Source organism: Nuphar pumila, chromosome 3 (genome assembly GCF_984573655.1).
Source record: "Nuphar pumila chromosome 3, dmNupPumi1.hap1.1, whole genome shotgun sequence".
Lineage (NCBI taxonomy): Eukaryota > Viridiplantae > Streptophyta > Magnoliopsida > Nymphaeales > Nymphaeaceae > Nuphar > Nuphar pumila.
Window position 1 is genome coordinate 130,233,638 of NC_143251.1, and position 22,111 is coordinate 130,255,748.

Here is a 22,111-nt window from a genome sequence, read left to right on the forward strand (position 1 = left end):
CCCGATTAAGACCCGGGTCCGGACCTGAAGGTCCGATTAATACATGGTCCCGGGTATAGTTTGTGAAATTTTATACCAGACCCAGACCTGGACCCTACCAGAGTTCTGATTAAGACCCACAATTTTTCATTGTAAAAATGATAAAAATATGATTTTACTGGATGTGGTCCAGGTTTGGTTCATGTAGTTCTTATTGGGACTGGTATATTTTTTCTTATAGTGGACTTGATTAGACCTGGGTCCGGACCCGATACCATATCCTTCTTTTTTCTCTCCATGTCTGGTTCCACTTGGATCTGAACCAAACCTGACCCGTTGACACCCCTACATACAAGGCCTCTACCTGGTATAGGCCCCACAATCTTTCCAGATGAACAGCATTGCGGAAAGGACGGTGAATGGCTATAGTTTGTTTGAAAAAATGATTCATTTGGTGCAGCCTTGGGTGCCGTTCATCTTGGCGATGAACAACATCGAAGGTTCCTTGGACCATTGATCCTCTCGCCCCTTGGTTTTTTCAAAGGATCAGGCCTTTCACTAATATTGTCTTGATTTTATCGAGATATCAACTTATTGCAATATATTGCAAACGAGGACATCTTTTATGCAGCCTCGCTGAATATTATGTGAACACTATTACAAATTTTTTTATTTTTCCTTACATTTCTTATATGTCATATATACCGAGATTGGCCAACATTTTACCCAAAGAAATCCTTTTAGAAGCCTCTTGAGATTTTCCTTAACCGAGAGAAACCCCAAGAACAAAATTTGTGAGATTAGTCAGAATCAGAGCCATGAACAACCCAATCTCATGTAAAATCTTTCACTTGAGACCTAAAGGGGTTTGGCATAGTGGGATGAGACCTAGACCGCTAGGCAGGTGGTCTAGCTTCAAATCCCATGAGCATCACCCCTTGTGCAAGCCGATGCCTGGCGACTCCCTGGGGGCAAGGGGTAAGCCCACAGAGTTTTGGGGGGACAGGACAGTGACCTTACTGCAGGCAAAGCCAGTGCAGCTAGGTCTCTAATCCTGCGGGTGTTTTCTCCATGTAAATATCAAAAAAAAAAATTCTTTTACTTGAAGTTTATTTTTTGTTAAAATCAGTAACAATTAGCAAGTTTATGAAACATTGGAAACTCGTGCTGCAGCTGCTGCTGCCAATGTAGCGCAGAAAACTCGAACCATGTTGGCCTCATTTCATGGCATGCACGATTTTAAGAACATGATATAATTTGAAAAATAAAAAATTTGAGAACTCATAGGCCAACCAATTTGAAAATGCTAAAATGAGCACTAGGGCATATATGGGATTGCAACAAACTTATATTATACAAAATATTTATTCACATATTTATCACAGCTTGGGCTAACTTACAGATCATGGCCATCCTTCAACACATTCGTTATTGCCGAGCAGCTTCATGCATGGGGAGCAGGGTTCTCAATTTTGTCGTCTCACCGCTTGCGTGAAATTCAATTATCACTCCATTTTTCGTCATCATCGTCTCCATCATCACTACCAACACAAGCCTGTGTGAAAATTTGCATGAGCACCAGTTTGAACAGCCTAGAAGACAAATTGTGACAACCAATTGCAAGCAATTGTATAGGGTTAACCGCTCTAAAGAGTGGGGGTTTATAGCAAATAGAAGCCCAGGCTCCAAGCCTCCAACGCACAGAAATGGAGAGAAAAAAAGAAAAAAGAGCAAATGAACAAGAAGTTTGCTGAACCTGGCGGATTGCATTAGCTTTCTCCAAAATGGCAGCAACATTGATATTAGTTGTAGATCTTGGCAAAACGAGGTTAGGCCTTTTCATAACTGTGCGCCTCAAGTTGAATGACTGGAAGTTTCACAACAATAAATAAGCAGGCAGAAGAAAAATTATTTACAGACCCGTCTAGTGGACAAAATCCATGAAAAGCGACATAAAGAGCAATCAAAGGGAAGTGTTCCAGGGTGAAATTATGAAACAAGTTTACAAGGATTCTGTGAGCCAGGTTTTCGGCCACTCACGAAAATGGAATTTGAATGTAGCAGATTAGTTCTTATGCCAAAAGTGTGTGTGTGCACTGCCATAGTCCCATGCGCACACACATAAGCTGACACATTAACAGAACTTAGTTGCTAATATTTAGTTTTCTTGTTTGACTGCATGCACGTTTAGTCTAGCCCAAGCTAACCAAGCGGGATCAAGTAATCTATGAATCATCCATGACAGGATAAACCATCATGACATTCATGTGATCAGTTGAATGTGCTCATGCTTTAAACATAAATTTTGTATGCACTGTAGCACTTGTAAAACTTAGAACATTAAAATGTTCTAGCTATCATTACTGAACATTTAATTTGTTAGGTTTTCGTTTTCCTCAAATAAGTCCCAACCCTATCATTAAACTGAAAACAATGTCCCATTTTTTATGGAAAGATCTTTGTGACTTGGCTAAGTATTCCAATATCATCCCTGCGGGGTGTGTGTGTGTGTGTGAGAGAGAGAGAGAGAGAGAGAGAGAGAGAGATCATCCTCCTTCCTCCTAGATAGTATGATGGGCAAAGGGTTATTGAAAACATAACAGGTGAATGATTGAAGGCACAACAGATGGTCAATGATAAGAAAAATGGATGTGAGGCAGTCAAGTAGAGTTTGACCCAAGGGGATTGGGCTTCAGATGGATAAAGATAAAAATGAAAGGTTAAAAGGAAAACAAAAGTTTTTTTTTCCTTCTCAATGACAAGGAATCTACCTAGGAACAGGGTCACTTAATGCACCCCAGGCGAACCACCAGTATGATCCCAGGGCGAATCGATCCTGGGCAAGTTGGAAACCATTAATAGTTTAACAGTGGAATATTTTTAGAAAAAACAATAAGAGAGAGCTTTCTTGCACTTGGAGCTTTGACCGACCTAACTTTTTCACTACAGGATGGTTCATAAACTTTATCTAGATACTAGATAAAGTGCATGCATGAGAGTGAAGAGGCAAACACAAGGTCGCCAGGAAGGGAAACAGAATTAGGAGCGATCGGGCAAGCGAAGCAGGAAGCAAGGACTTTCAAACTCAAATTTGGGAAGTGCACTTCTGTCAAAATGACTCTTGGCATTACATACTAAAGCAGGACATTAGTGAGCCTGTAGATTCGTAGAACCTACTGGAATAAACTTTTGGACTGTTTCTATTAGCATCCTTTTTTGTTTTTTCCTCTTTGGTCTTATCCATTTAACAATCTAGAGGCCATATTCTGTTCTCTACTTCCAGAACTATAAAACAGAGTTAGCAAATATGATTTGTACATTGTTGTTTCCTAAATTCTCAGTGTTTCTTCCCAAGCTTCAAACATCAATTTCAAGGTCTAACCACATTAATACAAACACATGCTTAATTCCTCATTCAGAAAGATAAGAAGATGAAATTTGTGAACATAATCTACAAGTATTCACAAAAATTAAAAACTAAACTAGTCTTACAGAAATGGAAATGGCACAAACCTTGGCTCGTATTTCTTCTAGCATCATCTCCCGTTCATCTGGCTGCTGCATACTTGCACTCCTGTTCAGTACTTTAGGTTGCTTCAGCTGTATGTGTTGCATATAGTGTTAAAAGTTAAAACAACAAAATTTAAGGCGGTAAGAAATCAACACATGAAAAGGAGATAAAACCAAAAAACATAGGGAGATTACCTTGCTCTTGTCATGGGAAGCAATAAATTCCATTAGAGACGTTGGTACAGGAGGATTTGATTGAGAAAGATCTACAGCTTCTAAATCTCGCACATCCTTTGGCTGACTAACAGAAACAAGGGGACAAGTGTCTTGATTCTGTACTGAACAAACTGGGGTTTTTGTGTGCTTCCATTGTGGTGGAGGCGAGGGAGAGGGCAGCATCACTGCAACGGCATTAGGCAATACAGAATTCAAAGGTTGCTTTTGCCCTGAATCTTTCTCTTGCAACTGAATCTGAGAAGTCTGAAGTCCATAAGCAGAAAGATCTATTGATCCAGCTGCCGAGTTTTTTCTTGATTCTGAACAGTCATGCCTTGCATCCTGGGTCTCATATTGACAGTTTGATTCGACAAGGTGATTACTTGTTTCCTCAAGCCCTATGGAACTAGAAATTGAGGCAGTTGAAGAAATTCTATGTAAACCATCATACAAGTCATCTTTGCTTCCATTAATTTCATTATGTTCCCACTGTTCTGAGTTTGACTCTGACTCCTGACTAAACATATCCTCTGAGAAGTTGAGGGATGGCTTGCAGAATGTATCATCATCTGAATCAATTTCACTGTCCACTTGTTTCAACATTACTGATTCTTCAAACAAAGGCATGCCCTGGGAGGTCCGGCGACTCAAAGAAAGAAAACTAAGTTCACCACTGGTTCCTTTCTCACCAATTTCCCTTAGTGGAATGATGGGCTCAGGAAGCCAACGAAGAGATGAAGAAAGGGCATCTTTAATGCCTTCAGGAAGATTATGCCCAACAGGGAGGTCCAATTTCAGTGAGGAAGCCTCCAGGTCATTCATAGGGTGAAACGATATCTTCATGTGCTCCAATGGAGGAGACGAACAGCCAGAACAAAGTGATCTGGGAGAATCTGAATTTCTTGAGGATCCTAGTTCACAATTTGGTTTCACGATACATGTAGATTTGGAATCAATGTTTGCATAAGAGGGCTGAGCAATTTTTTCAGCCTTTTGTTGTTTTGGCTTGTCAGGCATTGTATCAATAGGAACAGCTCCGTCTGATAACTTCAAACCATTGTTACTCCTTGACTTTTCATATGATTCAAGTTGACAAACCAATGATTCCCTTTGGAAACCATTTATCAGACATGTATCACTAGGAATGGATACAGTGGATTGGACCTCTGTGTTGGAAAGTACTGGTAGTTCACTTCCACAAAATAAAATATTAGCTTCCTCTAGCCTCATTCTGTTAGCATTATCATAATCCTCAAACTTCACAGACAATTCAGCCACAGAAGAATCCTGAGAGTTTTGCTCAAATAACCCATCATATTGCTGTGTATGATGATTCTGAAACTTATCATCGTGTGAGTCAACCAGGTAAGTTGCTTCTTGAACCAACTCATTGCTATGCAGCTCATTGACATCAGAGTGGGTCACATGCTCAGGTAACCCATTTAATTCTCTTCCTGATTTGGGCTTCTGTGGTTGTTCCATGGCACAAACAATTTTGTTCAGTGACTCAACATCATGTGACTTTGAAAGATCAGAGTGGATAATTGCATGAGGCTTGTATCCATGTGTCTCATAACCAGCTTCAGAAGCCTTAGTTGTTGCATTAAAATCTTGAGGCATTGATGGTTCAACCCCCAAAAGACCACCATTAGTCCAGAAGTTCACGGAAGTTGCTTGAGAGAACTTAACCAAAGTTGATTCTGTGGAAATGTATGAATCAGTGAGAACATTTTTAATTGATGCTGTTTGTTTATCAGGAACCACAGGTCCAGCTGTATTCTCATCCTCAATAGAACTGGAAATGGTTTCATTTGTCATTTCAATGTCAGGTGCAGTGTAGACTTCATTTTCAAACACATCAAGGACAGGACTTCTAGGAACATTATTGTCTGTAAGATCAACTTGGGAGAAATGACCAGGTAACTCTTTGTTTAATGAACTGGTAGGTACACTAGGAGTTTCAACATCAGAATGGCCCGAAATGCAAGGAGGATGTTCTTGCTTGTCAGCTCCTGATTTAAGCCCTGTTTCTGTACAGGCAGACTGGATATCAAGGACAGGACTTCTAGGAACATTATTGTCTAGAAGAACAACTTGGGAGAAACCTTCAGATAAATCTTTGTTTAATAAACTGGTAGGTACACTAAGAATTTCAACGTCAGAATGGCCTGAAATGCAAGGAAGGAGCTCTTGCTTGTCGGTTCCTGATTTCATCCCTGGTTCGTGACGGGCAGACTGGAACACCACTTCTTGTTTCACCCTACCTTCAGAATCTGTCTCAGCCTCTGATTCCATGGTGTTAAGTGCATCCACATAATTGTCTGGCTCACTAGCCACATCGTTATCCTGGCTTTCACCAGAACATGACTCTGTTTCTTTTTTATCATCAACTGGTAACTCATATTGATTTATATTTCCAGGCTTAAATCGGCTCACCTCTGAGGTAAATTTGGAAAAATCTGCTGTTCTATCCTCCATCTCTTGATTCCCATCCTTCAGAACACTGATATCTGAACTAGTGGCAGGTCCCACTACTTCAGTCTTCTCATCCCAAGTAACAGGTGGTGACTCAGCTTTGTTTCCCCTGTGCAACGATTCATGCAGAAATTTGTTGTCTACATCTAATTTAGCTTGATCATCAGAAATAACAGAACTCCCAACATTAATGCACTGTGTGTTCAAAAATGAAGAAGCTAATACATCAGGTTCTGTATTTCCAGGTCCAGACGGCACAAGCAAACGCTCCATGTAGCTTTTCTTGGTTCTTGGGGTAAACCATAGGGATCTGCTTTCTTTCTTGAACTTAGATTTCACATCATATGTTGATATATCCTCAGCATGGTGGTTTTGCTCATCAAAATCCAAGGAAGTATAAAGCATTCTGCAATAATAAGGTGTTCTCAAACTCCTATAGGTTATGACACACACGCATGCAACATAAATGAAAGCATACCTGCGTGACAATGAGCCAGAATCCAATGATTCTCCATTTCTCTGTCTTCTTGATTTTTTCTGAAGGTAAAAAGAAATCAAAACACAAGAAAATGCAACATCATAGATATTACACTTGCAAGATATTGTCTAATTTCCTAGCAACTAGGAGGACAAATCAAAGGAGATAAGAACTTACAATAAATAAAGAGCCCAAGGCACAACTAGAAGATAAACAGCTAATAGCAAACATTAATCCATACTAATTTCACTTTGTCTCCCCCACACCCCAACCAAAAAAAAAAAGGCTTTGCAATACCATGGCCAAGCAGGATCCAGAGTTCGACTAAAATCAAGTTAAAAATCTTAAAACTATATCATCAAGAAATGCATGGTCAATGATCATGACATCATCATCATAGAGAGCGTTATGAATTAAATATTAAGGTAGATATCTAAGTCATCAAACAAATAGATAGAACAAATACATACCAATTAAAATAGAAAAACAAATTCTCTAAGCTAGAACTAGAAGTGATTTCAAAACCAAACTTTCATTATTTTATCTGTGCCCAAGGTCTAAAAACATAGCCAATGCAAAACATTGGATTCATGGTTATTTCATATTAATTTCACTGTAATTCTATTGTATTATTATGCCTCAATCAAGTTTATTTCCTGCAAGAACACTCAGAGACACATTTTCATACTTCAGTAACATCATTCTACTGTATAAAAGAGCACAACTGGTTGATTCAAGGTGCTATATTATTGACAACATTAATCTATGCATACAAAATCTTATTAAGAAAGAGTTCTTAGTAAACTGTAAGCAACGTGAAGTAATACCAATTTGATCTTTCCACATTATGGATATTGTATACCTTGGTTTTAAGGATTTTCTTTTCCCGTTTAACCTTCTCTGCTTTCATTAGTTCTGAGGAAGCCCATTCCATCTTAAAGAATGATGGGTCTGAATAACGTTTTAAACAGGCACCAGCACCAGCAACATCAAACCTGACACGAGAAAATGCCTTCAGCAAATGTGTTTATGCACCCACACATGAATGCATTGAGAGGAAAATGGAATAAATACAAAAGCAGCAAGTAACAAGAAGTGTACTTGTCAAGCAGGAATAGACGAGGTGGACCATGACATTCTTCATAAGAATCCATAATAAATCCAGGCAGATCACCTCGAGTCAGGTGATTTTGTTCTGTTCGGACACTAGCGTGCCAGTCAGAACCTGTAAAGCAAGTATTTTCCATAAAAAGATATCAATGATAAGCAGTGAAGCAACATAATATGGGATCATAAAGAACAGACTATTCAAATGAAGAATGTTTTGATTCCTACGGCAAGATAAAAAGATCAGTAGGTAAATTTCTTTTGTACTAAACAGAAACTAATTTTATCTATTGTATGACAGCAAAACCTGATCTCTGTGGTATTAAAACATTCAGAATGAAGTGGAAAGGTATGTCTTCACTGACATCACTGCTGACAAAGATGTGGTCCTTGGAGAGACTTTTCGGTAGACAAAGAAATCAAATTTATTTTACAAGCTTGAACACCAACAAATTGGCAAAGGTAGATGGTTTAGCCAGAGACATTCCAATAGTGTTGTTTATGGTGAAAGATTTGACTGATCGCCATTTCAATCAATGGATTCCTTCCAGTGCCAGATTTATGGATGCATCTACTGATTACCAAAATGATTGAACTTCAGAAAAGAAATAAGAGAACAATTATAACAAAAGACACAAACACACACCACACATGAAAGAAATAGAAAGAGACTATCACTATTTGAAGTATATTTCATCTGATGTTGAATGTTAGAAGACATTCATCTTGTTCTTAATAGCTACTGCAAGACCAAAAACCACCACAGAGAAAGAATATCTTTACCAACCTCATGTCAATTTTGCTATGAATCCTCTCATGCCCACTTATTATCTTTCCTACACTCTCGTGGATGTACAATACCATGCATACATAGCAACAGAAAGGCCTATTTAATATATAAATTGCATTATCTACTCTGTATCTTCATCAAATGTTATTTTATCCATCCGACTGTCTTTATATATATATATATATATATATATATATATATATATATGTATATATATATATATATAAACAGTCAATTCAAAAAACGAAAAATTGTGCACAAGTATTTCATACCAGCTTCTGCAACAGCAAACTCATCTAGGTTTTTGGGTTTATTCAAGCGATTTTAATTCCACATAGCTGTTTGGTATTGTAATACCCTTCCCTTACCTTCCATATAATTGAGTAGTGCTTGTTTACATGATTACAATCTCCCTTCTGTGAAGGTGCCTTTCCATGTGTTTCCAAGGTCTGGTTTATGTTAATGGATCTTTGATTAAGCCCAAGTCTTTGATTAGATTATTGTAATTGTGCTTTATCAGCATCCCCTATTCCCATTGTTGTGAAATCATGTTGTAACCTGTGATATCTATCACACTCCATTCTTGAATATCTTAGAAAATATTGATTAAGCAAACCTGTTGAATCACATAACACAAACTTATCATATTTTTGACACAAATCACATGAAATGTGTCTATACCACACAAAAATCATAAGATAAAGTAGAATATATCAGAGTCTTTGCTTAAATAATCAGTAACTGCTATCACAAAAAGGAAAAGAATAATTTTTCATTTTTCCCTAACCATTTTATTTTTTATTAATAAAAATAGGGAACTGAGTGAGTTTTTATGGTCTCCCCCTTTTTTGCAGCCTATTCTGTTTAAATCTGATGCTATATCCTTTGCATCAAACATATCGTCTACAAATTCAGAAAAGAATTTACCAAAAACCAAATTCCTAACCCTGGTATGTCAACAAGATGCACACAGATCACCCAATTTATGTGGTTGGGTTTCATATACTTTCCTTTGGTGAGCAAAGAAATTGATTAATTCCAGAATGATTTATCTATGTCAATGATTTATGGTTCCCTTTCTGTTACCAGCAAGATGTTTTAGATGATCTGTAGTAAGGTCCAGATATTATTGATACCACAGTAACAGACATAAACAATATTTTGAAAATATCATGATAATGTCGGCGTAAATGCATACAATGATATTAAAGGAAAAATCTTGCATTATTTTAAAAATATCAAAAATTTATATATATCATGATATTATCACAATATTATCAGTTACTTTTCTTTTTTACTTCTTTTTTATATCTTAAATATGTTTTTCTTCTTTCTTTTATACTTTTTACTTATTTCTTTTATTATATATGTGTACTTTATTACCTAAACATGTTATTTTATTTCTTATTTATGCTGTCTTTATATATACATTTAAATTCATAAGTACCGAGCTTTTCTCAAGATTTTCCTGAGATTTATCAACTAAACAACTATTATCGTGAGAAAATGCCTGTTGAGAGATAGCCAAGACCAATATTTGTGGCTATGATTGATACTAGCACCAAATGAAAAAAAGGAAGACATAGGCAATTACATATAACCAAAGGAGAATTAAACTACACATATCAGCAAGAAACAGAATTTATCCCAGAGGTTTCTCTTGAGATCTATCAAGTAAAAGATTAATAAGCAGCAGGAGATAGTACATAGCTTAAAACCACACCTGCTGTGTAAGCAAAATGTATGTGGCTAGTCTGAGCCAAAGCAGCCTTCTCAAGAGAAGGAAGCCCTGTCTCCAAATGTCGGATACGAACCATCATGTCCTGGCCTCTTGCAGCAGTGGCCATCACTTGGTCATGTAAATCATGAAAAATTTCAGCAGCAAACCTAGTCAAGAAAAAAGTAAAAAATAAATCCGATATTAGTCATAACACATTACAAAGGTGCCAAGGTGCATAAAGAAGTCACTATTATTTTAAACAATTATTCAGAAGGATGATTCAACTTTCAAAAGGACAGTTTCAAAACAGAATGGAAAGTATAAAAAATAGAGACATATAAAAACTTCTATAATGAGACCCCAACAATGAACAGATTGCAATTACTGTGATTACTGTGCACATTAGATGGAAAAAACAAAAGCAGAAAAAAACAAACGCATGGGTAATAGGATTGAAAAAACATGGGGATGCTACTGCATAGGATCAGAGAAACTAATTGATGTTACAGAACTATAAATACACTTTTTGAAGGAAAATATAATATACACTCACTAAAATAAAGAGATCCAGAAATATAATTGATGTCAACATTGTTTCCTAAATGCTTTCAGACCACTGAATACAGGCCATTGTGACTACTAAGGCTTCCTCAAGAGACATTTGCAAGATACATTTAAATTATGCACTACAGGCATGAAGTTCGGCATACAATGCAGACATAGCACAAGCCAAAGGATCTCAAAGATTCATGAATTTAAAACCACATATACAAATGGAGAAAAATAATAAAGATAATTAAATGTACTCATTAGACATGAGCATTACTATAAATTTATCAGCATCGGTAAACCTGCAATAACATTAGTTAAACTTTACATACCACAGAAGACCACAGATCAAGTCTACAAAAGGAAAGATGGAACTTAGTGTTCAGATGTGCCCAAAGACAAGATCAACATGGAATAATCATGTTGGTTGGGTTAGTTAAAAAAGCTTAAAAGAAATAAACTACATCGTTGATTTGATCTAAATTAGATGTGATCAATCCTACTATCTCGAAAGGCACAAGTGGACTATGTGCATGTGCATATTTTCGAGTATTGAGCAACCAGCAGTGAAAAATAATAACTGAAAATTTTTGGACAGTGCAGGGTCGAACTTCCAATACTTGAATCTTCAGATATCAAATGGGATCATCAGAATAGTGTGTTAAGGTGGTTCTGTGGTATTTGGGATATCTTCCAGAAACCAGCCTGGTCATGGTTCTTTGCATGCTAGATTTTGTGTATACTTATAAACACAATACATGCACACATTGGATTAGATTTTCGATCTACATAAAGTTAACAGCCCCTGCTCCACCATTCGTTAATTTCTGTGGCATTGAGGGAAGAAGACAGTCCAGAAAACAAGATGAATTGTAAGACAAGGCACATTCAAATACGTGAAGCTATTAGTGAGAAAACCTACATCTGACAAAATACAAGCAGGGGTCACCATCAAAAAACACAAGTATGGGCTAGTGAAGGAACCCAAGAAAGAAAGACATCTTGAAAAGCAAGGTTCACTTGAGAGAGAGAGGGAATGGATCCTCCTAACAGTAGGAGGGTGTGGACGGTCTCAATTTTTCATTTTTTGATACTTTTTTACAATCTGACCCTACATATGTGATCTACGTGGTTTGTTTAGTAGGAATCAGCTTTTGAATCATCTGATTATGACACGTGAGAGGTTTTTATAAGGATTAAAAAAACAATAGCTCAAAATTTTTATAAAATTTAAAGCACATAAAAACATTTTTTTACACATCAGTGGGCTCTGATTTATCAAACATGGCTTGGAACATTGAAAATCAGTAGTGTCTACACCTTATGGACAGTTAGTAGGATCCAATTACTTTATATATATATATATATATATATATATATATATATATTACTTTATATATATATAAGGATGATATAATGTTCTGACCAAAAAGTGCCACAATCCTAAGAAGTCTAGCATATAGTATGACCTAATTGTAATTTCATTTATCACAATTTGAGTCACTGTCTCCTAGACATCATACAAGAGGTGCTAACCTCTCTGACAATTCTCTTGCACCATAAGCAGCTTCATGGTCCCCTTCAGACAAAAAACAAATCTTTTATCTTTTTTTTCACTTCTTTTCATGTTAACATTGTACTCCATAATTAAGTCATTAACTGCATTGGCAGTGATTCAGTCAAGAGTAATGATGTGACTAAACAAATGAACACAGTAATGCTGTGAGGAAACAAGTGGTGATGGGCCTGTAGCCATTCACACTAAGTCATCAAACCAAATTTTGTCAATGGTGGTTTCAGACCTGACCAATTCAAACTCAGACTGAATTGAGCTGAATCGGTCAATTTTATTTTTTTTAAATTCATTAAAATTTTATCAAATTAAAGAAAATATTTAAAAAAGGGCAGAACCAGCCGTTTCAACCCTGATTCAGCCCAAATCTGCCAATTCAGTCTGAATCTGGGATGAATAGTCTGATTCGATGTGAATCACACTGACAACATCGATCAAACGAACTTTGGCTCCATTACCTTTAAATTGTTGTTTCTCTCTTCCTTTTTCTTCTAAGCTGAAAATATCATCAATATCGATAAAATGAAACAACATGGAGTGGGTGATATGACCTCAATAAGAACAATCGCACTTTCCAAATTTCAACTATGGCAGGCCCAAGATGAAAACGTGGCATCTTCTAAATCAGCCACGATCACAAACAGATTTCACATACTGAATCCTCTATATTGAGTTATAACTCTGCGATTTACACAATTTGAGACTTAAATTCACATAAGAAACTCTCGATGTTCCAATTAAAAGCTTTGTAAATTAAATCACAGTTTAAGCCAGAAAAAACCTCCATCAACAAACATAGAGCATCTAAACTCATAATTTCAAACTACATTGGGATCAATCCCTCGTGTTCTGGTCAAATAAGGTACAATGTATCCATAACGATGGCCATAAAAGCAGGAATCTATGAAATTTCAAGAATTCTGCAGCAATTACACTTCAAATGGGAAGCAATTTAGACACTAATTCTCAGATGTCATAAAAAGCCTTCGATCAATGAATCTCGAATCGAGGTAGAAAAGTAAAAACAACTTCAAATCCAGAAGGGAAAACGAGTAGCTCTGCAATGCCGAGAAGAACAATACAGATAGGGCTTGGAAAACTCACTCGGCAAGATCGCCTAGCTGCCGGAGGACCCCGATGAGTCCGGCGACTGCGACGCCCTCGAGAAGAGCCCTCGGGTCATCTTTCTGCGCCGTCCTGTAGACGTCAGGATCTCCCAATCCGTACTCGTTCCTCACCTCGAACCGGACCAGAGGCATGGCGTCTCCTTCTCAGCAAACACTAAGAGACATAGCGCGACGCAAGACTGCCCTTCCTTCTCCCTTCCGCACACATCCTACTTCTCTCGGCGAGCTCCACAGCGGCTCACTCTGAGAAAACCTAGCGATGGTCGGCTTCTTCTCTCCTCCTCCCCCTTCTTTCGAGCTTTTTGCCTTCGGCGAGCTCGGAATTGAGTGTTCACCGAGATCAACACGTCCGAGAGCTCGAAATCGGACGCTCATGGAGATTGATGCTTTCTGAGAGCTCCAAATCGACACTTCACGGAGAGTGTTGTCTTGAGAGAGCTCGGAATCGAGCTTTCTTGGAATCGAGCTTTCTTGGACATTGATGCTGCGGGAGAGCTCGGAATCGAGCCTTCTTGGAGATTGATGCTCTCAGAGAGCTCGGAATCGCGGCTTCACGGAGAGCGCTGCTTCGAGAGGGCTCGGAATGGAGCCTTCTTGGAGATTGATGCTCTCAGAGAGCTCGGAATCGAGTCCTTGTGGAGTCAAGTGGTTGCAGAGAACTCTGAGTCCAGTGTTAATGAGAATCGAATCCTCTCCCTCTCCCTCTCTCTGCAAGTGAACTTGGTCTTCAGTTCTATAGAGATCAGGAGAGAGCTTTTCATGGCGGGTGGAGATTTGGTGATCGACGCTCTCACCGCACCTAATCCGGCACTAATTCTCTCTCTCTCTCTCTCTCTCTCTCTCACCGTTGCCAGCTCTTCAAGTAAACCCCGGAAAGGTAATTATCAACCGAGAATGTTTTACTTTTTTATTGACTAAAATAGCCTTACCTTGTAGCAAAATACCCCACGTTCAGCAATAGAGTGTCCAAAGGAGACTTTTTTTTTCTGAAAGGCAAGCTGAGGGTTAGGCAGACCACCTACCAGCTATACAACGATACCATTGGGATTTGAAATTGCAACATCCCAACACACAAGGTGACGTGCACTAACTCTTCTTACCAGACAAGTGAAGCCACCGTTCGTTTGGCAAAAGGAGACTTACCATTATGGCAGCAAGTTGATAAGGTTCTGTTCTCTTTACGGATATCAACGGTTCGGGTTTGGGTGACTATCCGATTTTTCAAGAGCAAAGACGCATCCAATTACCTATCGGATTTGGATTTAGTTCACATCTGGATTGAAATATGAACCTAAGGCATATTCGAATGCAGATTTTTTATGCCATAGTTGTATTCTAGCTGCTATTTTGAGATGGTAAGATGCGGATTAAGTAATACTTTTTTCAGCTAGATTTGAATCGGATCCAATATGGTTAGTCCAATTTGAGACCTTATAGAATAGTGGTAAAAGTAGGGACCTAAAAGGTTAGGGTCAGATGTAGACAATACCAAATCTCGCTGGTCCCTAAACTAAGTTTTCAATTTGGGGGAGAGGGTTGTTTCAATTGACTAAGTTTTGGCAAAAATTTTAGTTTTAAAACCAGGTTTTAGACACCCAAACCACACCAAAACTTGGGCATTTTGTTCAAAACCTAGTTTAAAATTGGGTTTTAAGATTCATCCAAACCCTACCTAAAGGTCTGCCAATATGTGTGGGTGAAAGAGGAGCTTTTATTTAGCCTTTTGAATTTATAACCCGAAGAAACTCCACGCGAAGACCTGATTGTGCTGGCTCAGCTTGCCATACCTATGATCGTCGTGCTGACAACATAAAACTCTGAGACTAGGCTAGGACCCCCACCCCCGAGGCCTATGCTATGCATTGGCTTGCATAGAGGGAAGACACTCATGAGAATAGAACCTTGACTGCCCATCTATCAGCCCTCCCCCCCACCCCACTACTCCAACCACCAGTATTGGTGGCAGGGTCAAGCAATTTTATAGAAACTTTTGCGAGTCAGGAAACAACAAGTCAGCCTTAGTTTTGACTCAGCGAATGAGCTATACGCGGCCAAGTCGCGGATTAACTCGCCAAGTTTGCCAACCATGGGAAAAACATAACAAAAACGTGCATTGTATCCATAAGTCATTCATTTATTAAACCTAAAAGACAAAATAATGGCTAGAAAAAAAAATCAGGTGCAATGTGATTGTACACTTTTAGTGTTCTGCTGCACCCAATCACCCAGCATCTAGTGCTGGTAATGGAATCAATCAGCTCGTGACTTGGTTCGGTTCAGCTCATCATAAACTTGTTCATATATAATCAGGTCTTATAGTTGGCGAAAGAAGCCATGAGCATCGTGTTTAGCTTAAGTGAGTCGAGCCTAAACACATGGCTTTGGGATCGGGATAACTCGTATGTATGTATGTATATATATATATATATATTAAAAATATATTTTAAGTATAATATATGAAAAAAAGAATGCATAATACAAAATATACACATAACACATGAACCATTATGTGTAATATATATAATTCATGTATAAATAACATGAAATATTTTTACATGAGACGGTTCGTGGCTTGTCTCATTCAAGGTGTCCAGTTGAGGTCGACCTCGCGCGGCTCTAAACATGAGCACAAACAGAGTCATGAACTCAATCCATTGGTAAACGAGTTGAACCCGAACATGACCTATTTGGTTCGTTTGGCTTTTTTAACAGCCCTACTACCATCTACTGTTAAGCCCCACGGCTGACAGGCTGTATCTCCAATATGGAAGGTGATTAGGTGTAACAGCACACTAAAAGAGTGCGTTCACATTGCACCTGATCCTCTCTCTTTCAGTTTGAAGCTGGTAGCTTATATGGGGAGGTTATGCATTTGGTAAAAAACTTCGTCGCTGTCTTCAGGGCGACTGTTTGGAAGAATAACCTTGATGAGCTACTTCACGACTTCAATAATTGCCCAAGTGACTCTTTAGAACAGAGTTCATGATCTCGGCCAAGACTTGAAAGGACATCAAACGTGGCTTCTTTTGAATGCTAGTGTTTGGAAAAGATAGTTTGGGCGACGAATTTACCAGTCGGATAAAAAAATCCAGGTACTTTGAAAGATAGACAAGGATATTTTAGTAAACTAAGTCACAGATAAAACTACTCGAGGTGAAACCTGGGGGCCACGTGGCCGTCGCTTTCTGTATGGTCGTAACGTAAAATGTCAAATTACGAAATTGTACTTGTATACTTACTTTAAGACATTCATGGGACGAAAGTAGTACATGAACAGAAATTCCTGTGAAAATTGTACGGGCTCTTAAAAGTCAAAAACAAATTTCTGTTAACATTCTTAGTGTCACTGACACATAATTTTTTTCAGCAAAATTGCTCAATCTCACCAACCTAACTGCCAAAGGTTGAGTACCAATACTTTTTCATAGGCTGAATCATTTTATTAGCTTTGCAATCACCTCGTAAGTTGATGAAGCGCATCTTCGAGTACATATTTTATCTAATCCATATTACATAGCGCATAGTTGTTTCATACTAATATCACTTCTGAAAAAGGCATAAACTTGACTTAGCCTTTTGTGCCATGAAGTATAGTGTGACTCAATGCGCAAGCTACAACAAAGCCTCACCATTTAAAGAATACGACCTTACGATCTTTAGTTCAAAGACCAAATGGTGTTTGAATATCATAACGAAGAGAACCACCCAGACTTATTCACTGGTGCCTAAGCACTAACTTGCTTAGCCTTGAATCACCATACTCAGTTAGAATCACTTAAGATGACCTATGAGAGAATTAGCTCTAGTACATACGCACCTTCATGTATTCAAACGCTACGTATGAAAAACTCTTGCAAATAAAGAAGTTCTTAACCAAATCTCCAAAAACAATATCCTCTGATCTGCTGACACTGCTTAACCAAATCATGTTCCATGTATGTACCGTCATACAACGATTCACTAACAATGATATTGTTACCTATCACGTGCCGTGCTATTATTGTACGTCACCGATTAAACAAACGCATACCATGCGTTTTTACACTCGATGTATTTTCTACTTAATAGAGTTTCACATTGCACTTACCCCATTCCGAAGGCTCGGTCCGAAATATTTGGAATAATATTGTTGAATTTTAAAAAATATATTAAATATACTTTAATTATTGACTATAGTGGACAATTGGTGCTTGTCTTAAACATCCGTTATTAATAAAAAAAACATTATTAAAAGAGAAAATATATTTAATGGGTCTAAATGCTGAATCTATTTGCATGAATCAAGCCACCAAATGCTCAATCTAAACGTACAAACATCTTTAACATGGTTTATTTATTATATAATCAGGTTTTATTATCTTTATTTTGATGACGTGGAACCCTTGCTGAAGTGAGAAAGCCTCGGGTCTCCACGACCACACTATCTTACGTGGCCCCACCTCTGAAAGCTACCGACACACCCATGCGCTGGAGGAGTTTGATCTGGGGTCTTTTACTCAATACCTTAAGATTTAATTTAGGATACAGTGAAAAATCTACCACTCACAGTTTTTAAAATATAAGGGTAATTTAAAATGGTCTAAAAGGTCGTTTTGGAGTTAGGGATTTCAATGAATGGGATTTTATCCGATATGCAACCGAATGCGACTCCATTTAGTTGCATTTGGTAACCGAAAATCACATCTGATTATAATCAAATGAGGACACAAATTTCAGTTTTTTTACTATCGAATCCAAGAAATATCTGAATTTGATGGATATGAAAGCCCGATTACATATAAAAGAGTGGATTTGGTATGAGCTTGTCACCATATGAATCCAAACAGTTTACATCCCTAGTTGGTGTCAACTTTAAAATCGAACATGCAAAATATGATCCAAAGGTTAGTTTTGGACTTTGGATCTAAGTTTGCAAACTAAATACGGCAATTGGATTCGGTTCTTCATCACATTCAGGATAATGTCAAATATTTAGTGATTTGTGTTTAAGATTTGGTTACCAAGTCCAACAATTTATCGGATTGGATCGGATCCAGCCGAAGTTCTTACCAAATTCAATGGGTTCATCATTAACAAATTGGCCGAACTGGTCCACCAACTCAAGGAGATTACATCTAAAAAAAGGAGAAAAAAAAGTTCAATAACTCCATTAACAAGTTGAGTAAATTGGTCCCCAAGTCAAGGAGATTATATCTAAAAAATGAAAAAAAAAACTCAGTTGCTCACCAAACTTTGGTTATAACCCCATTTCTCCACCAAAATCTTTATCATTTTTCAAACACCCCCATAACCTCATTTCTCTACCGACCAAGTACCACCCCATGCAGCCAGAAATTTAGTTTTTTTTTTAATTTCAAAAAATGGTAAAAAACATTTTTAAGTACTTTTTAATATTTTGTGACACATGTCATTGTCTGGTTGAAAGTTGGCCGATTCGGGTTCAATTCAGCTCTGAATCCGAATTGCCCGATTCACCTGAATCGTTTTCAAAACGATACTATATTTACAACATTGGTTAAAAGTTAAAACTCCTATATTACTCCTATAAACAGTATATATAATTTTCCCCTCATGCTCAACATAAATTTATATTTATAATATATAACATACCAAATGTTAGTTATTTTCGAGCAACGAAGATTGCTTAGAGCAAAACAGGGGTTTCTTAATTGTCAATTTCTTTTTATTGCTTTGAATGAATGGCAGTTAGTTAATTCTAAAAGAGCAAATTGTTTATTTTCGAAATACAAGTTTATAAACCCGTTAACTCATTAATTAACGCAAGTTAAAAGTTTTTTTCATGGAGGTTTGCCAGCGTGGCAAGCAGGGGTGTGCAAGGGCGTTGGGGGTGAAGAAGCCGGATCGACCCTCCCGGTCTTGCAGGCATGTCTTCAGCTTTTCGACCGTTGGAGCGAATAAAGTAGGGCGGTTGTGGACCTCAACCAAGGTGGGTCTATGAAGTGAATAAAGACCGCAGATCAGGTGCAATCACATTGTACGCTTTACTGTGCCACTGCACCTGACTTCCACAGATTCTATCACAGAGATGAAGGTCAGTCAATGTGATTGCACATAGGGATGGCAGTGGACCGGGGGAAAGCTGGGCCCCGCCCCGCCTCGCCCCGTTTGGACCGGGGATGAAGGGTATGAAACGGGGATGGAGGCGGGGGTGGAGGATAAAATCCATCCCCGCCGCGGAGGCGGGGCGGGGGTGGACGTGCACTTTTCCCTGCCCCGCCTCATCCCCGTTTGGACCGGGGATGAAGGCTATGAAACGGGGATGGAGGCGGGGGTGGAGGATAAAATCCATCCCCGCCGCGGAGGCGGGGCGGGGGTGGAGGATAAAATTTTGAGGCGGGGCGGGGGTGGAAACCTTGTCCCCCGCCCCGCCTCGCCCCACTGCCATCCCTAATTGCACATGATCCATCCACATGAATAATGGTTTCACCTCATTAAAAAAAAAATGAAAAGTTTTTTAACTGGTCAGCTTGGATGTATGTGACCCCCAAGAGTTTACCTCACAGCCGAAGGGAGGCGGGCCCATTAAGTAACCCGGTTCTTGGTCATAAAAAAAAAACAGAGAGCGGATCATGTTACCATGAGAGCTGCATTGGATGTAATGAACAAGGTTGATGAAGTAGCGGAGTAGAAGACCCGGGTCTATAAAGATTCATTTGGATCAAATTTGGTTTAAAGTTTTTGTATGATTTTTTTTAGAATTGGATATTTTTATTTATTCAATCTATCTTAAATCCAAAGTAAATCTAGGGTTTATCCCGTGGCTCATGAATGAAATTCTTATTTTCGTTGAGCTTATGCAATTTCTTTAAGTATTTTTTATTTTTGTGTATAAAAGCATGGTAATATAGTTTTATCTTAAATCAAGCCCTCTGAATTTAGGTCAGTGACCCATCAAAACAGTGAAGAAACTCATTGTGAGTAGTTCATTTTAAACCATTCCGATTCCGTCCATCCGAAACACAAACTACATCGAAAAAAATACTAGAGCGCATCCAAGTGATGGGCATCTAATTCGAACAGGATTTGGATGCCGTTCGTCTTGAGATCAACGGCATCCAGAAGTATTCCATCATAACACACTCTGACCTGATCCCATCTCTAAAAAAAAAAAAAAACTTGGTCCTGATTTGAAAGATACACACCAACCTCAAAACTGGTCCCACCGATTCGGCTGTATCGCCCGATACCGATACTCAAGTGAATCGTTGTATATCAGCCATAAAATGCTAAAAAATATTATGTATTAATCATGTGTTAAAACTATTAAAATAAAAAAATATTTTTATTAATTTTTGCATTTATTTTAAAATAACTCGATTAGGGGTGAAGCATATCGATTTTCTGCTGATACGCACCCATACTGATAACATTGCCTGTGACACTCGATGAGAATGAGCAATTTGCATTCTAAAAGGTTTAAATAAATAAATTTATATTGGACATAAAGGAAAATTTGTGTATGTGATTTTATGGGGTTAATATGGTATTTTAACCCTATGGTCATCATTAGTTTCAATATTTAAATTAATTGTGATATATAGAGAATTGGGGCGATTTGCTTAAAAGTGGCAAAAATTTGAGGGCAATTTGAGAAGTGTGAAAATTATGGTGGGTTGATAAGAAATGTGTGACAGGTATTAAAAAAATATTTAATAATGAGAATGATAAATTGGTAATAGTTTTTTTTTTAATCAGACATACAACCCACACCCATCGAGTGGGGTTCGAACTTGCAACGTTCCATCACATGAATACTTGCACAAACTTCTCCTACCAAACAATGCCCCGCACTTGTGTGGCTTTGATTTCTCTTAATCATTATTTTTGTTTCTTGTCTTAATTAATAGGCAAACTATAATGATTGGTCACCGAAATTAGGGGTGTCAACTGGGTCGGCTTGGTCCGAACTCAGGTGAAACCAAACTTGCACATGATTTGAGATGATGGTACCGGGTCTGGATCCTGTAAGGATTATAAGAACACAACCCAGACTATGCCAGGTAAAATAATATTTTTGATCTTTGTTACATTGATAAATTGAAGATCTTAATCGAAACTCGGGTCAGGCCTGGGTCTGATATAAAGTTTCACAAATCATACCTGGCTCCATATATTAATTGGACCCTTCAGGTCTCACCAAGATTCTAATCAGACTTTTTTAATTTATCACCAAGCCCTGACCTTATAGGGTTTGGTATGGATCGGGTTCATGCCAAATTTGACCCATTGACACCCCTAACATAACATGGCAACGGCCGCACAATCTCTCTCTCTCTCTCTCAAATCTTCCACTAGGGCTTAACTGGATAAGTGTCCGGGTCCACCATAGCGACATAAGTGGACAATATTTTAAAAATATCATGAATTTAATGTAATATATTCAAAATTTAAATTTTGTTCCCTGAATATCATACTTTATCATGCTATTATATTTTTATATTTTCCCTTTATGCGCCTACATTTTTAAATTTTAAAATTCACACTCTACATGTCAGTATTTTGTCAAAAAAAAGAAAAGAAAAGAAAAGAAAAGAAAAACTAAATTGCCCTTGGCCATAAAATTCTG

General features: G+C 38.0%; 1 protein-coding gene across 2 annotated transcripts; it reads right to left on the reverse strand.

Annotated features, from left to right (window-relative positions):
- Positions 1-1,314: 1,314 nt before the first annotated feature.
- LOC149843814 (SCAR-like protein 2) lies at positions 1,315-14,381 on the reverse strand. 2 transcript variants are annotated; one of them, XM_090000074.1, is made up of 9 exons: positions 13,502-14,381; positions 10,279-10,442; positions 7,760-7,883; positions 7,521-7,653; positions 6,659-6,717; positions 3,685-6,586; positions 3,493-3,579; positions 1,736-1,846; positions 1,315-1,534 (listed from the first exon to the last, which is right to left on the reverse strand). In XM_090000074.1, exons 1-9 carry the CDS (start codon positions 13,654-13,656, stop codon positions 1,478-1,480), a joined length of 3,792 nt encoding a protein of 1,263 aa, XP_089856200.1. In that variant the 5' UTR covers positions 13,657-14,381; the 3' UTR covers positions 1,315-1,477. The 2 variants fall into 2 exon arrangements, with proteins under 2 accessions (XP_089856200.1, XP_089856201.1); XM_090000075.1 differs by lacking the exon at positions 1,736-1,846.
- Between the last annotated feature and the right edge of the window lie 7,730 nt (positions 14,382-22,111).

Coding starts and splice junctions, on each gene's coding strand:
- LOC149843814 (XM_090000074.1), bottom strand. CDS start 13,656: ATGCCTCTGGTCCGGTTCGAGGTGAGGAACGAGTACGGATTGGGAGAT. Junction 10,443..13,501: donor CAGCTAGGCGATCTTGCCGA/GTGAGTTTTCCA, acceptor TTTCTTGACTAG/GTTTGCTGCTGAAATTTTTC. Junction 6,587..6,658: donor TCTGGCTCATTGTCACGCAG/GTATGCTTTCAT, acceptor TTATTATTGCAG/AATGCTTTATACTTCCTTGG.